The sequence below is a fragment of the Colias croceus genome, chromosome 29, assembly GCF_905220415.1.
Source record: "Colias croceus chromosome 29, ilColCroc2.1".
NCBI classification, from domain to species: Eukaryota; Metazoa; Arthropoda; class Insecta; order Lepidoptera; family Pieridae; genus Colias; species Colias croceus.
Genome location: NC_059565.1, coordinates 4525783 through 4540973, shown reverse-complemented (window position 1 = coordinate 4540973; position 15191 = coordinate 4525783). Strand labels below are relative to the sequence as shown.

The 15191-nt window shown below is 31.9% G+C and overlaps 1 protein-coding gene across 1 annotated transcript; it reads left to right on the top strand.

Annotated features, from left to right (window-relative positions):
- The first annotated feature begins 590 nt into the window (after positions 1-590).
- Positions 591-14350, top strand: LOC123704435 (SID1 transmembrane family member 1-like). Its single transcript, XM_045652824.1, has 20 exons — positions 591-779; positions 1594-1663; positions 2497-2599; positions 3867-3968; positions 4431-4543; positions 4817-4920; positions 5526-5613; positions 5996-6079; positions 6246-6367; positions 7181-7305; positions 7597-7680; positions 8634-8742; positions 9040-9115; positions 9649-9822; positions 10368-10485; positions 11277-11399; positions 11723-11839; positions 12626-12758; positions 13182-13386; positions 13818-14350. The coding sequence occupies exons 1-20, from the start codon at positions 670-672 to the stop codon at positions 13992-13994; spliced, it is 2337 nt and encodes a 778-aa protein (XP_045508780.1). The 5' UTR covers positions 591-669; the 3' UTR covers positions 13995-14350.
- Positions 14351-15191: the final 841 nt, after the last annotated feature.

The following is a 15191-nucleotide window of genomic DNA, read 5'->3' as shown; positions in this document are numbered from 1 at the left end:
AATCCTTCTAATAATATCAGTTTATTGGTATTTAATTAACAATAATTACTCTTTATTTTTATTGGTAAATCGAGGAAAGAGGATAACGTTTTTTGATCAATGAAATAAATCATAAAAGCTGTATGTGTTTACAGACTGGATTGCAAACTTTGCAAAACAGCAAATTAATATAAAAATAGATAAAAACATTTCATAAGAATAATTATTAGTAAACCCAACAACATTGGTTGTTGTTAAAATAATAAAAACCTTTGAAAAAAACTGATTAAATGAATACACTGTGTGAATCAAAGGTGTGAATACAACACTGAACTTTACATCTTTGAATCTACGAAATATAATTTTTCACAATCAATTCAAATAAAAATTTCGTCAAGTAATGAAATAAACCACAGAAATAAACAGTACATAAAATACTGCGCGATATTTTTATAATATTGAAACTTGAAAGTATTCAGATTAAGAAGTATTTCGCCGACACATTTGGTTTTTGTTATCTAGTAATTTTTCACATGGCTTATGTTATCTGCACAACTCACAGCTGATCAATATGTCAACGTCATTAGGATGAATTGTCAATAATTGTCAAACAGTAAATTTGTGTTTTGTTGCGAATTGGCATTCGCGATTTATATTTATTATGAAAATAAAATACTTTTACTTACAAAAATGATGAACAATTTATTTTATAGTGTAGTTATCAATGCATTCGTTGTCTGCACAGCTTCTAAATTTGAGACATATGATAATACGTCTCAAAAAACCTTTGTTTATAACACGTAAGTGTATTAGAATATTTATTTAATTAAATAACAATTGCGTTGTTGATAAGACCATACCATCACTATTACAAGTTAATAGCACAGTAACTAAAGTTTAAAAACGAGAAATTTGAAGACTACAATAGAATCTCTTGAAACTTTTTAACTAGCACACTTTTCGGGAATTCCCCACAATCAATAATTGTATTGTTATTCTTTGTTGATCTATGGTCTTCTATAACGTGTAATTTAGTATAGAAACTATAAGGTTACGCCCGATTTCACCTGGGTTCAATTTCATACAAGACAATACTATATCTCTATATAAGAATGAATCCCAAAATGTGTTGGTAAGCGCATAACTTGAGAACGGCTGAACCGATTTCGTTAATTCTTTTTTTATTATATTCCTTGAAGTACGAGGATGGTTCTTATGTAGAGAAAACGTTAATATGTACCACGGGCGAAGCCGGGGCGGGCCGCTAGTTACTTATATTTAAATCAAGATTATTACTGTTTGTTCCAAATGTACATTGATGATTGAAATAAAAATATATACATTCTTTGTATAGCTCTCACTGTACTTGTAATATATAACAATACTAGAGGTCCGCTCCGGCGTTGTCCATGGTAACTACATATTTACGTTTTCTCTCCGAAAGTACCATCTTTTTACTTCAAGAAATATTATCAAAAAAGTTTTAACGAAATCAGTTCAGCTGTTCTCGAGTTTTGTGCTTAGCAACACATTTGACGATTCAATTTTATAATATAAAGATTATGTATGTGACAATTTAATGTTGTAGTCATCAACATTATTTAATTGTTCCAGATATGGCTATGATAAACTAATTGACGTGTCTGTTAATAACACAACAACACAAATATTGGATTTCTATGAGGTGAGTGAAAATAATAAAAATAAAAACATAGATAATATTTTTTTTAAACTGTGGGTAGCTTAAAAAAAATATTATCTATGTTTAGTACTGAAATTAAAAAGAATGTGTATTAAATATTATATTTCCATTTTTATCAAACTATGGTTTCATATGCTCTAGCGGTTTTAGTGTGATAGAGTTACATACATACATGATACATTCACACTTAACCATTACTACATAGTATAAAATAAAGTCGATTTCAATCTGTGTATCTGAATGCTTAGATCTTCAAAACTATTCAAAAGGTTTGATGCGTTTTTTAATTGATAGAGTGATTCTAGGGAAATGTTGTAATATATAATTTAATAGGTTGTAGACAAAGCGGGTGAAGCCGCGGGCGGAAAGCTAGTTAATAATATTATAAGTACAGTCTTGAAATTTTCACATAAAAATGTAGAAAGATAAGATTTCTTATTAGGGAAGGTCATGTGAAATTAATTTTATGGTCTAAGGCACAATTTGCTATGGTATTACTGTAACGATTACTAAAGTCTAAATGTAAGGTTAGGCTTAGTTTAGAGAGTCAATTGAACAAAATTAATGCAAATAACTACACATAAAACCAAAAGAGTAAGATAAAATCGATTGCTGTGGCGGGAAAGCGCGAAAAAAAATCGATCGAAGTGTCTTCGATCGATTTTTTTTGTATTCTTAAAAATATATATCCAAATTAAGGCTATCACCTGGCTCAATGACCTTGACGATAGACGAATGACCTTAACCTTAACGATTCTGTCACTGCATTTGAATTTGTTTTATTTGAGCGCCTCCTATATTTCTAATTTTGACAGGACTCCGATTTGTACTCCGGCTACCCAACCAGAGTACACGTCAGCACAAATAAATCTATAAATGGCGTATATCCGCTGTTTGTTACAGCTGCACAACAGAAAAGTAAGTTATTTTTAACGTAAATATTTTAGAAAAAGAAGATATAAAGATACAGGTATAAATTAAGTACTTTATGGGAAAACTTGTTACTTATATAATTAAGGTAATGTAAAGGGGTTTGAAACTTTTTGTATGGACGCTGGCATATCGACCCGCCGCCATTTTTATTTTTTTTCAAAATCGCGGCGCACGATTAAAGTGGTATGTATGGATAGAGGACACATAGACGAACAAAAAATGTCTCATAACATAGTACCCTAAAGCGTCACATTACCGAGATATTTGGAGGTAAATATTCACTTATGAGTACGACAAACACTAAAAATAGACTTATTACGTGTCTATATGCATAATATTATCTCCAAATAATCACTCCCAGGTAGATTATTATTATTACAGGAAGAAAGTAGGTATTCATTACATTACTTACATTTTTATGTAATGTATGTATGTTTTTATGTAATGAATCTACCTACTTTCTTCCAATAAACTGATATTTACCTCCAAATATCTCGGTAATGTGACGCTTTAGGGTACTATGTTATTAGACATTTTTTGTTTGTCTATGTATCCTCTATCCATACATACCACTTTAATCGTGCGCCGCGATTTCGAAAAAAAATCAAAATGGCGGCGGGTTTGATATGCCAGAAAGTTTCAATGCCCTTTTGATTTTCTTAAACTACCCACAATTATTGTAAACTAGTGGTCCGCCCCGGCTTCGACCGTGGTACATAATTCGCAATAAAAGGTAGCCTATAAAAGGTACCTTTCTCGGGTATCAAAATATCTCCATAACAAATTTCATGCAAATTGGTTCAGTAGTTTAGGCGTGATTGAGTAACAGACAGACAGAGTTACTTTCGCATTTATAATATTAGTATGGATTATGTATGTAACAATTTGTTCGATTGATTGGTTGTTGCTCAACCGAACCGACTACATCCTAACCGAATGTCATATAAGCTAAAATACAGCACATAGGCTGAGATACAAACTTTTTCATTTTTATCCTGTTTCTGTCTGAGTTAAAGCAGTTCAAAAGGTATACATATTGTATAATGATATTTATTACTAGCTGTGCTCTGCGGTTTTACCCGCATTGCTTCGCTCCTGTTGGTCTTAGCGTGATGATATATAGCCTTCCTCGATAGATGTGCTATCAAACACCGAAAACATTTTTCAAATCGGAGCAGTAGTACCTGAGATTTAGTTCAAACAAACTCTCCAGCTTTATTATATTAGTATAGATGTATATATTATATTTTAGGTGTATCCTCATGGGAGCTACCTCTGCTGGTGACGACAAAACATGGAGTGTTGCAATTTAACGACATGCAGCGTACTCTGTGCCCGCATGACGCAGGACCTAGTAAGTTAATGTTGCCAGCCTTTTACCCTCGGTTTTGTTTGAAGTAAATAAATTGAAAATGTGACGTTATATAAAAATGAGTAAATTTTTCTATTCTTTACGATTTTTCGTATACTTCCTTATTCAAAAATATTAATTTGTAGCACTATACATATAAAATTGTTAATGATGAATTTTCAGAATTACTGAAAATTGTCTTTAATATTAATCATGTCTAATTTCTACGCAAGTAGCTTTATATTGTTTTTATTAACTAGTAACTAATACCTAGAAACGAATCCCAACACTTCGCTATTTTAATCGTTACAGTTTTTCCTTTGATTTACTTTTGCAGTACACCCATGGTTTAATCCTGGATATATAGATGAATATTTATCGAAAAATCTTAATTTAAACTTAATTTACAATATTTTTTAAAAACATTGCAAATACACAAAATTTATATATTTGTATTATTTTTAGATATAACATCGCAAAGTCGACCCACATTGACATTAGCGACATCTAGTCCAACTGATGTAAATGTTCGCATAAAATTGAAGAGAGTCATGAATTTCTATTTGGAAGTGAATAAGGTAAAATAAATAATTGTGGTTGATCGTTATATGAAAATAGTTGTATTAATTTTGATAAATTTTTGAATAGGGATAGATGAGACATTAAAGAGATAGAAAAAAGGTAGTTTTGGTTGTGATAATGTTGTGGTTTAAATTTATAAATACTAAAATTAATCTAATTAGTTCGCTAATGATTATGAATAAAAAACAAAAAAAAATTAAGGGTTTTAAACAATCTGTTTTCCATATACTTATTTATTATAATATGTACAAGTTTTGCTAAACTTTCAGGAAGTGAAACTGAACGTTACACCAAGCACACCAAAATACTATTATTTCTCATTCGATAGAGACCCGTGGAATGTTAGTGCAATTCAACGTGGTATATTACCTAGGTAAGTGACAAAATAAATTAAAAATTGTTTATATTTGGCATTGACGTGCAATAAAAATTTGATTCACAATCGTCTATCAAAACAACTAGACTGAAAACTCACAATCGTTTAACAAACAACTAGACAGAAGACTCGCAATCTTGCAACAAACAATTAAACTCACTATCGTTCAACAAACAACTAGACTAAAAACTCTCAATTGTTCAACAAACAACTAGACTTAAAAACTCACAATCTTTCTACAAACAATTAAACTCACAATCGTTCAACAAACAACTAGACTAAAAACTCACAATCATTCAACAAACAACTAGACTGAAGACTCATAGTTAACCTCAAACTTTGCTTTGCATTAAGCGGGGTTGCATTGAGTGCTACAAGTAGACTTTGAACATTACTGTCATAAAATAAGGCGTTTCAATAAATGTATGACTTTTACCTGTAAGATATTGATAAATCATGAATTTTGTTATTTATAAAAAGAAATATTATTATTGTTACACTCCATCATTTCGTAATACTTTCTCAAATAATGGCGTCGAAACGAATAATCGCTTATCTATATTTTTTATTTTTTAATATTCCAATTACAATAATATTTTCAGGTTTAACTACACAATACCAAAGAGTGTGTTATTAAATATCAAATCGGACGATGATATATGTGCTACTATATCTATTCAAAACAACTCAGTAAGTTTGTTTGTACATATTTTATTATCTTTAAATGTTTTTGTTCGATACAATTAAATTATATTCGGAAATTCGCAATTTATAAATTATTTATATGTTTTTGTTCGATATATGTAAGTAAATAATATTTAGAAATTTGCTATATTAAATTTAAGGTACTCCGTTTGTCTTATTTAAAACATCAATGTTTATGCATAGATTTAAACTATGTTTCCTTCATTTTGATTTAATTACAAATTTTCTCTGAATTATTATACTTCATATTTTTGGTCCTTCAAGCCGGATCTTACAGTTACATTAATTTACAATGTTTTATTCTATTAATATTTCTTTAAATTTATCATACTATTGAAAAAATCACCTTCTAAATACGTTTTTTCAGTGTCCAGTGTTCGACAATGAAAAAGATATGTTATATCAAGGGTACCATTTCACTATGACTACCAAAGGTGGGATTACCATCACAGTAAGTATAATAAGAGTGTAAAAGTATTTTCTTTAGGTGCTATTATATTTATAATAAACAATCTTTTCAATCGTAATTTTATATGTAACTAGCCTGTGAGTTGTGATTTTGTGTATTATAATAAGAAAAATCGTCGAATGCTTATACTTTCTCTTTCACTTTACAGCAATCAATGTTCCCGAACGGTTTCTACGTAGTGTTCATAGTGAAAGAGAGCGATGAGGAGTGCACGGGTGTGAGCGAGACGGATAGTGTGGGCGGGGCTAATGGCAGGATTAAGGCGTTCACGTGAGTTTATGTTTTGAGTTTCGATTATTAATAACCTCTAGTTAGCAATCCTATACAAATGTTGTATACAAATTTTGTAGTTGAAGAGTTTATTTGTTTGAATGTGCTTATCTCGGGAACTACTGGTCCGATTTGAAAAATTCTTTCGGTGTTAGATCAAAAGCAATACATTTTTTTATTAAATTAATCCAAATAAATTCAACTTTATTCGCATGAATTAAAGTTGCCTAAATTACCGCCTTAGTCGCCTATATTAATTACTAGCTTTCCGCCCGCGGCTTCGCCCGTGTTTTCAAAGAAAAACCCGTTCCCGTAGGATTTCCGGGATAAAACCTATCCTATGTCCTTTCTCGGGTATCAAAATATGTCTATACCAAATTTCATGCAAATTGGTTCATTAGTTAAGGCGTGATTGAGTAACAGACAGACAGACAGAGTTACTTTCGCATTTATAATATTAGTATGGATTAATTATTTATTATTAAATACCCGGTGTGTAGTTTTGAGCACTATTTTTGTTACTTATGGTATACCTAGTTGTTCTTAAATAATAATTAAGAATTTAATAATTACTAGCGGTCCGCCCCGGTTTCGCTCGTGGTACATATTATATAGCCCATAGTCTTCCTCAATAAATGAGCTATCTAACACCGAAAGATTTTTCAAATCGAACCATTAGTTCCTGAGTTAGTGCGTTCGAACAAACAAACAAACAAACTCTTCAGCTTTATAATATTAGTGTAGATTAACACCCAGACACAAAGCAAACATCTGTTTAACTCCTAAATATTGTTAATTTATTTATTTCTCCAGTTTAACAGTTAGTACAGCGGCTACTACAAGTGACTTTCTTCTCGGGGCTCTAGCGTCACTTGCGCTAATAATACTAGTCGCTGCGTTGGCTCCGCTTGGGAATATGCTGACTTGTAGACATACAGGTAGAGAAAATAATATTTGAAATAATTTTTAGAAGATTTTTTGTTGTTTGAATATATTTATGGTGGATTTTTTGTTGTTTTTTGTTAGTAAAAGTTGTAAACATAGAGATAATTGAAGAAAAAATATATTTGACTAGATTTGTGGTGTATTTTTTGTTGATTTTTTTTCGATGTTGTTGAAGTGCATTGAATGAGAGAGAGGAAAATATACAAAAAGTAATTAAAAATTGCTTTATCTTGTATTTTTTGTTGGCTTTTTTTGTTTTTATAAAATAAAATCAATTTTTTCAGAATTTATATTAATAGAAGAGACAGTGGTGCCCTCTACCTCTCGCGATAGTACAGAAACCGAGGCTGTTGTTAAGAATAGTGATGGTGAGTCTTAATATAATTCTGTACATAATAAATTAATAAATAATAATTAATATTTTAGGACATTTTTCACACACGGCACAATCTGATCCCATACTATAAGCTGTCGCTTGTGTTATGGCAACCAGATGGCTGATAAACATACATATATAATTTTACTTATATAGATATTTAACACCCAGACACAGAGCAAACATCTATGTTCATCACACAAATATTTGCCCCGGGTGGGAATCGAACCCACGACCTTTGACGGAAGACTACCAACCAAGCCAGCCGGTCAGTCTGATGAATATTTATAAAATAAATGATAAACTGTCAAAGGCTTGTGTTTTTAAGTAAAAGTTTTATGTGGCAAAATTACTACATTGAAGCTACTAAAGATAATTTCTCTACATTAGTGCCAATACTTTACTAGTGCAAATAATTTAATAATACAAGAAATAAAACAAATTTTAAGTAAAAAAAATATATTTAAATTCAATCACACAAAAAATGACCCAAAAAAGTATACATGCTATGTTTTATTTACATCTTATGTCGTCAAACTGAGAGAAAAAGAAGGAAAGAGAGAAAGAACCAATGTTCTTGCTTATGCCGGTTTCCTCAAAATGTTTTTCTTAAATATCTTATTAATGATATTATAAGCTAAAATACACTGGCCGAATTGATAACCTCCTCCTTTTTTTTTTGAAGTCGGTTAAAAAAGTGTAGATAGATTACCAACACAACATTCGATCTTCAAACACAGAGACAACTGAAATAATTGTATTTACTCTATAATAAATGTTTTACTATTGTTAAAACATACTAAATTTATTGTTAAAATTCTTTGAAACAAATGTCTTTTAACCTACGTGGCTAATTGGATTGTTCGATATACCTATCTACACACCTTTTTACTTATAATATAATTAATAATTAATTATACATATATTTGATTTAATTTGCTCTAGATTCAGATGCAGAATCTGAAGATGAGTTACAAGGAAGGTCCCTTCCTATACCTTTAAATGTGGCCGGATTGAGTCGTAAGAGTAAAACTTGTAATAGACGGTCGGATAGGTAAGAAATATATGGTTAAAATTAAAAAAGAGTGTGTGTGCCGAGCACACGTGTCAGAAGTGAAACTTCTTTGGTAAGATGCAAAAATTTTCGCCTTATTCCTTGATGTGACGGTATTGCCATGACGTGACCTTGAAATTTACTCTCAACGCGCCTAAAGAAGTTTCACTTCAAAATTTTATTTGCTACAAACAACTTTAAATTTTTAAATGTTTATTGTAAAGTTTAATCAGCAGATTTTTTTTCAATGAAGTATGTATTATAGTTTAAATTATTATTATTTAAAATATTTTCTAGATATTTCTGGAGTGCCCTTACTGTGGCGGTCGTGTATGCATTACCAGTGGTACAATTACTATTCACATATCAAAGGGTAAGTTTTTTTTATAAAATCAAACATTTATTTAACTACACTTTAGAAACACCTTATAATCGTCAACAAAAAAGAAGATATTTATTATGATACATCAGACTTACAATAAAGAACTAGTTTCACAATCACGCTTGCAGAGCTTGACCGACCATCAGTGCGTACGTCAGTCGCGCTTGTCATATGTATGGAAATACGCGTGCGTATGGTCGGTCTAGCTATGAACGGTTTTATGAATTTCCATACATATGACAAGCGCGACTGACGTACGCACTGATGGTCGGTCAAGCTATGCAACTGGCCTAAACTGTTCGATGCAAAACTCTGCCTAGTCTTGTATTGGGCAGAGTTTTGTTATGATTTGTTTGTCTGTGAGTATGTATCTTGGTAGTTTTGATAGCTTTCTACTGGTTAAAATATATTCAAAATCGGTTTAGTACCCAATTGAGTTTATCCATTGGTACACGAAACATTCCGAAACATGTGAAAATTGTGTATTTCAATAAAAATAGTACAAATTTGCTAAACCATTACAGATGGTGTTTCAAACCGGTGATCAAGATGTGTGCTACTACAATTTCCTGTGCGCTCACCCATTGGGGCCTCTGGCTGATTTTAATCACGTCTACTCCAATATTGGTTACATCATTTTGGGCTTAGCATTTATGGTGCAAGCGAGATGCAGACATGTGCGCTATGGTGGTAATCAGGTAATGTATATTTTTACAAGAAATAGACAGTATTAAAAAACGAGCACACGTGTCAGAAGTGAAACTTCATTGGCAAGATTCAAAAAATATAATAGTATCTGTATCTATATCTGTATTTCTATCTATATTAGTATATGTATCACTATCTGTATCTATATCTAAGGGCGGCCGTACACCGACCGCTTCAAGCAGTTGAGACCGATGGCTTGAAGCAGCGACCGCGCGGTGAACTATGTACATTCATTCACTGCCGTACACGGACTGCTCGAGCAGTTAACGACCGACCGCTCGAGCTTAATTATATTAATTTTTAGTTAGTTCGATTCCCGGTCGATGCAAGTGAATTTTTAAAAATCTTTGAATGCAGTTCTATTATTGCTATCTTCAGTATTTCTAGTACTTTCCCATCTTGGGCCCATCGAAAATTTCCACACTGTATATATATCTTTACCTACTTCTATCTCTACCTGTACCTGTATTTGCATTTCTCCGTCGATACCTGTATATCTGTACCTCTACATATGTACCTGTATCTTTATTTACAGGAGCAAGGTATACCCCAGCACCTGGGTTTGTTCTACTCAATGGGTCTCGCGTTGGCCATGGAAGGCCTCCTGTCAGCTTGCTACCATTTGTGCCCTAATAAAATGAATTTTCAGTTTGGTAAGATTTAGTACTTACTAATAGACTACTACTTACTACTAGACTACTATTACTTAATTTTTACTATACTATTAATTTTAAAACCTACAATTTTGCACTATGCAAAAAGCATATCTGAACAACACTTTTTCTTGGTTTTTTGGTCAGTAATTTTCCTTATAATCTTAAAAATTAATCTATATATTACTAGCTTTCCGCCCGCGGCTTCGCCCGCGTTTTCAAAGAAAACCCGCATAGTTCCCGTTCCCGTGGGATTTCCGGGATAAAAACTATCCTATGTGTTAATCCAAGTTACCCTCTATATGTGTGCTAAATTTCATTTTAATCGGTTCAGTAGTTTTTACGTGAAAGAGTGACAAACATCCATACATCCATACATCCATACTTACAAACTTTCGCCTTTATAATATATATTAGATATAAAACTCAAAGGTGACTGATATAGTGATCTATCAACGCACAGCCCAAACCACTGGACGTATCGGGCTGAAATTTGGCATGCAGGTAGATGTTAGGACGTAGGCATCCGCTAAGAAAAGATTTCCCGAAATTCTTGCGGGAACGGGGAAAAACGGAGATGCACGTACAAAGTCGTGGGCGGAAGCTAGTTTATTAATATAACGCAGTTCAATAAAGAAACGAATTTTCAATGGCGGCCAAAGCTGACACTGACGTATAGTAGGGTGAACTGCGTTATACCTACGTTGCTTTGGAACTAATTATTTTTACCCAAAAGAATATTTTTCATCAAAAAATTAAAATAAATATCATGATAAATATTTTTTTTCCAGACTCATCATTCATGTACGTAATTGCTGTGCTGTGTATAGTGAAACTTTATCAATCGAGACATCCAGATGTAAACGCAAGCGCGCATGCCACTTTTATGTTACTGGCACTTTTGATGGCTATCGGTAAGGTTGAAATTCATCAAAAAATGATCATCCTTTTTTTCAATTGGGTATCAATATAGGTAAACAATGAATTATGTATGTTTCGTTTTATATTAAAAATGACTGAACCGATTTTTAAACCCTTGGAAAATTTTGCATTTTGCAGTTATTTTTTCGAAATTTATTTTGTTCTCTAAGAACAAATTAACTTTAACAAGGAAAATATGGAAAAAGTCGGTGATAAATACAACAAATTTTATCAAGAAAATACTAAAAAGTGGCAACCCTTAATTCAATAACTTGATATACATGTCAATAATAAACAAAAAAATATATCTTTTAAGGTTTCCTCGGCATAATGTATCCAAGCGTATATTTCTGGGTGTTTTTCACCATCATGCATCTGGCCGTGTGCTTTGTGTTCACTTTCAAAATATATTACGTGGGGAGATTTAAAATGGGTGAGTTTTAACAACACTTAGATAAAAATATCATAATTCATAAGAACACAGTGTAGCACAATGCAACACAACACAACACAATATGACATAATGCAGCAACACGGTACATAACACAAGTCACAACACAGTGTATCAAACTCAGACTCAAACAAACGCAAACATATTTATTTATTCAATTAGACTTCTTATAAAAGCACTTTTGAATCGACATAACGTTTTATATCATATTACAATGCAACACAACACAGTACAACACAACACATTACAGGACATGCACCGTACACAATAAGATAGCTTAAACAATAAAACAACAACAAATAACTAACAACAACGGATTCCCTAAAAAGAAATGACACGTTTTCAATTTAAACTTAAACATGTACGTGCATGTACTGTCTTACCGTTGGTCTTACAAAAAAAAAACTTTAGACAGGGTTTAACTTTAAGCGCAGGTTCTCTTTAATCTGGTTTTGTCGTTTTTCACATAGACAATTATTAAAGTGACAGATCCCTTTTGTGGTAAGGTACCAACCTTAACCAAAACCAGTGTTGGTTATGTTTATGTATTTTTCTATTATTTTATTTATTACCAATTTTAGAGTATTTTTATGTTATCATTACCTTACTTTTTAAAATTTCTTTCAAATGTTATTGAGTTATTGATAGAAGAGAAGCGCCTTGTACCACATTTGAAATTAATCAATTAAATGTAGGCACTTACCTCCAACCCAAGATGAAAACTTGTTTAAAAGAAATAAACATTTTTTTTATTCACTTACATTTTAGAATGGACGATACCCCGCACAGCAGTTCGTTCTATAAGACAGCACGGTTGGCTCGCTTTCAAGCCCAACTATACGGCTCGAGCTGTTCTCATTGCTATAGCTAATTTGGCGAACATTGCATTGGCTGCCTATGGGTGAGTGTGAAACATATACGCATACATACATACAAACAAATACACGGAAAGACACACATACATACACACACAAACACACATTATATAACTTATGAATAGTTAGTTATATTTAACTTTACAATTTTGTAAAAATAGGTTAAAAATTGGTTAAAAAAGTCCGTGCGGCATTGTAAAATATTAATTTAAAAAACACCTTATTTCGTGGCAGTAATGTTCAAACTGTCCATTATATCTATCATTTATAAAATTCACAAATATTTTGAATGATTGTGAGTTTAGTTGTTTATTAAATCTTGTACGATCAGCGCTGTTTCGCGCTTGTTACGTGCAGCTTTTTACTGTTGTTTGTTTGCCTCATTTAGAACATATAAACGAAATATTTTTGTACATTTTTGCGTCAAATTTGTCTTTTACATTTTCCAGCCTCTACGAGCACAACAAGGACTTCGCTCGTCACTTGCTAGCCATATTAATGGGGAATACCATATTATATAACGGTGGTTATGTGATAATGAAGTTAGTTCACCGCGAACGAGTACCGGCCGCGGGATGGTTGTGGTTAGCACTAGCTCATGTTGTATGGGGACTGGCTGCTTATTTGTTTCTGAGTTCGAGGACTAAGTGGTCGGTAAGTGAGTGTGAGTTGGAGTGTTGTGAGTTAGTGAGTTGTGAGTTTTAGTATTGTGAGTGTGTGTGAGTATAAGTTTTGTATGAGTTGTGAGTGTGGGTAGATGATAATATGAGTGAGTGTGAGTAAAAGTTTTGAATATCAGTCATGATAGTGTAAAGTTGTCATCATTAATTGAATTTAAATAAGTTCAATGAAACAATATAATTATTTAAACAAATATGTTTTTTTTTTTCAATCAATGTGAGAATTACAATAAATATTTTTGAATTATCATCCTCATCTAAACTTTATTTCTTAGTAAGTAATATTGCGACGAAAAAATGAATATGCAGGGATTGTTTTTCATAGCATAATACTCACTTCTGTCACATTTTTTTCGACATGGCAACATTTGTTCTGCACCTAAATAATAAAAATATTATTTTCAGCAAACACCAGCCCAATCTCGCACGCATAACGCGCTATGTGACGCCATGGGTGTATTCGATACACACGACTTGTGGCATTTAGCCTCTGCGGCGGCCATGTTTTTTTCGTTCAACGCTCTTTTAATATTGGACGAACCATTGGACAATACGCCTAGGCATTTGATACCAGTGTTTTAGGTTATAAGTGTTTTATTTTTAAGTGCAATAAAGTTTAAATAAATAACCTGTATTATATGGGTTATTTGCTGTTCTGGAAATCTGCCTTACTCTTATAACTCAGGGGTATTCTCTGACCTATCTGATATGCACACAAAGTTTCATGAGAATCGGTCAAGCCGTTTCGTAGTAACTTACATTGTGACACGAGAATTTTATATGTATATTAGATATGGAAATTTTAACGTCTATGTGGATAGTGCTTTATATCTAGAAATCTATATTTAATAGTACTTTTTATTACCTTGAGAAGTTAAGAGAGTGCTATGATTTGGAGTAAACATAGTGGGAAAGTGAAAAAATAATAAATAAATAAATATTATAGGACATTATTACACAAATCGACCTAGTCCCACAGTAAGCTCAATTAAGGCTTGTGTTGTGGGTACTAGGCGACGATAAATATAATATTTAATAAATACATATATAGATAATGACACCCAGACCCAAGAACAAATAATTGAGTTCATCACACAAATATTTGCCCTGACCGGGGATCGAACCCGGGACCGTCGGCTCAGTAGGCAGTTACTTTACCACTGCGCCAACCACGTCGTCATAATATGTCAATAAGTTTTATTATATAAATAATGTACTATTTATAGATATATATTGATATAATATAATAAACTACTAGACTCACAATCATGCTTAAAAAAATGTCCGAAGCAAAACTCTGCTTACGCGTGTTGTAGGCAGGGTTTTTATGAGCGATATAATAAACTTTGAACCTTACGGCAACGTAATAAGGTGTTAATTTCAATGAGTGTTTTATATGGAATTTTATTGACAACCTTTTAATATATGATTGTGAGTCTAGTTGTTTTTAGTATTGCAATGGATTAAATATAGAATAGAGAATATACAGTTATGTTTGATCTTTTGAAAGAAAGATAGTTGTATCTTATCTATCTTTTTCTTTGCTACTTTAGGTACTATTATGATGTATAAAATATATTTATATGATTTATTTTTGTTTAAAATGAATGTAGGTATTGTCCTTGCAAGTTTAGTGTTTGTAATAATTAGGTACTTACATTTTGTCTTATTTAATGTGATGCAATTAATTGCGTATTTGTCTCATTATTTATATTTAAGAAGAATGTTAATTTTTATTAAAATGTTTTATTTTCTATTTTTATATTAGTAAATATATTT

What these genes read in the sequence shown, in the direction of transcription:
- LOC123704435 (XM_045652824.1), top strand. Translation starts at nt 670, where the DNA reads ATGATGAACAATTTATTTTATAGTGTAGTTATCAATGCATTCGTTGTC. An exon ending in TGCGCTATGGTGGTAATCAG is followed by an intron (nt 9,823 to 10,367) that starts GTAATGTATATT and finishes CTTTATTTACAG; the next exon opens with GAGCAAGGTATACCCCAGCA. An exon ending in GGCACTTTTGATGGCTATCG is followed by an intron (nt 11,400 to 11,722) that starts GTAAGGTTGAAA and finishes ATATCTTTTAAG; the next exon opens with GTTTCCTCGGCATAATGTAT.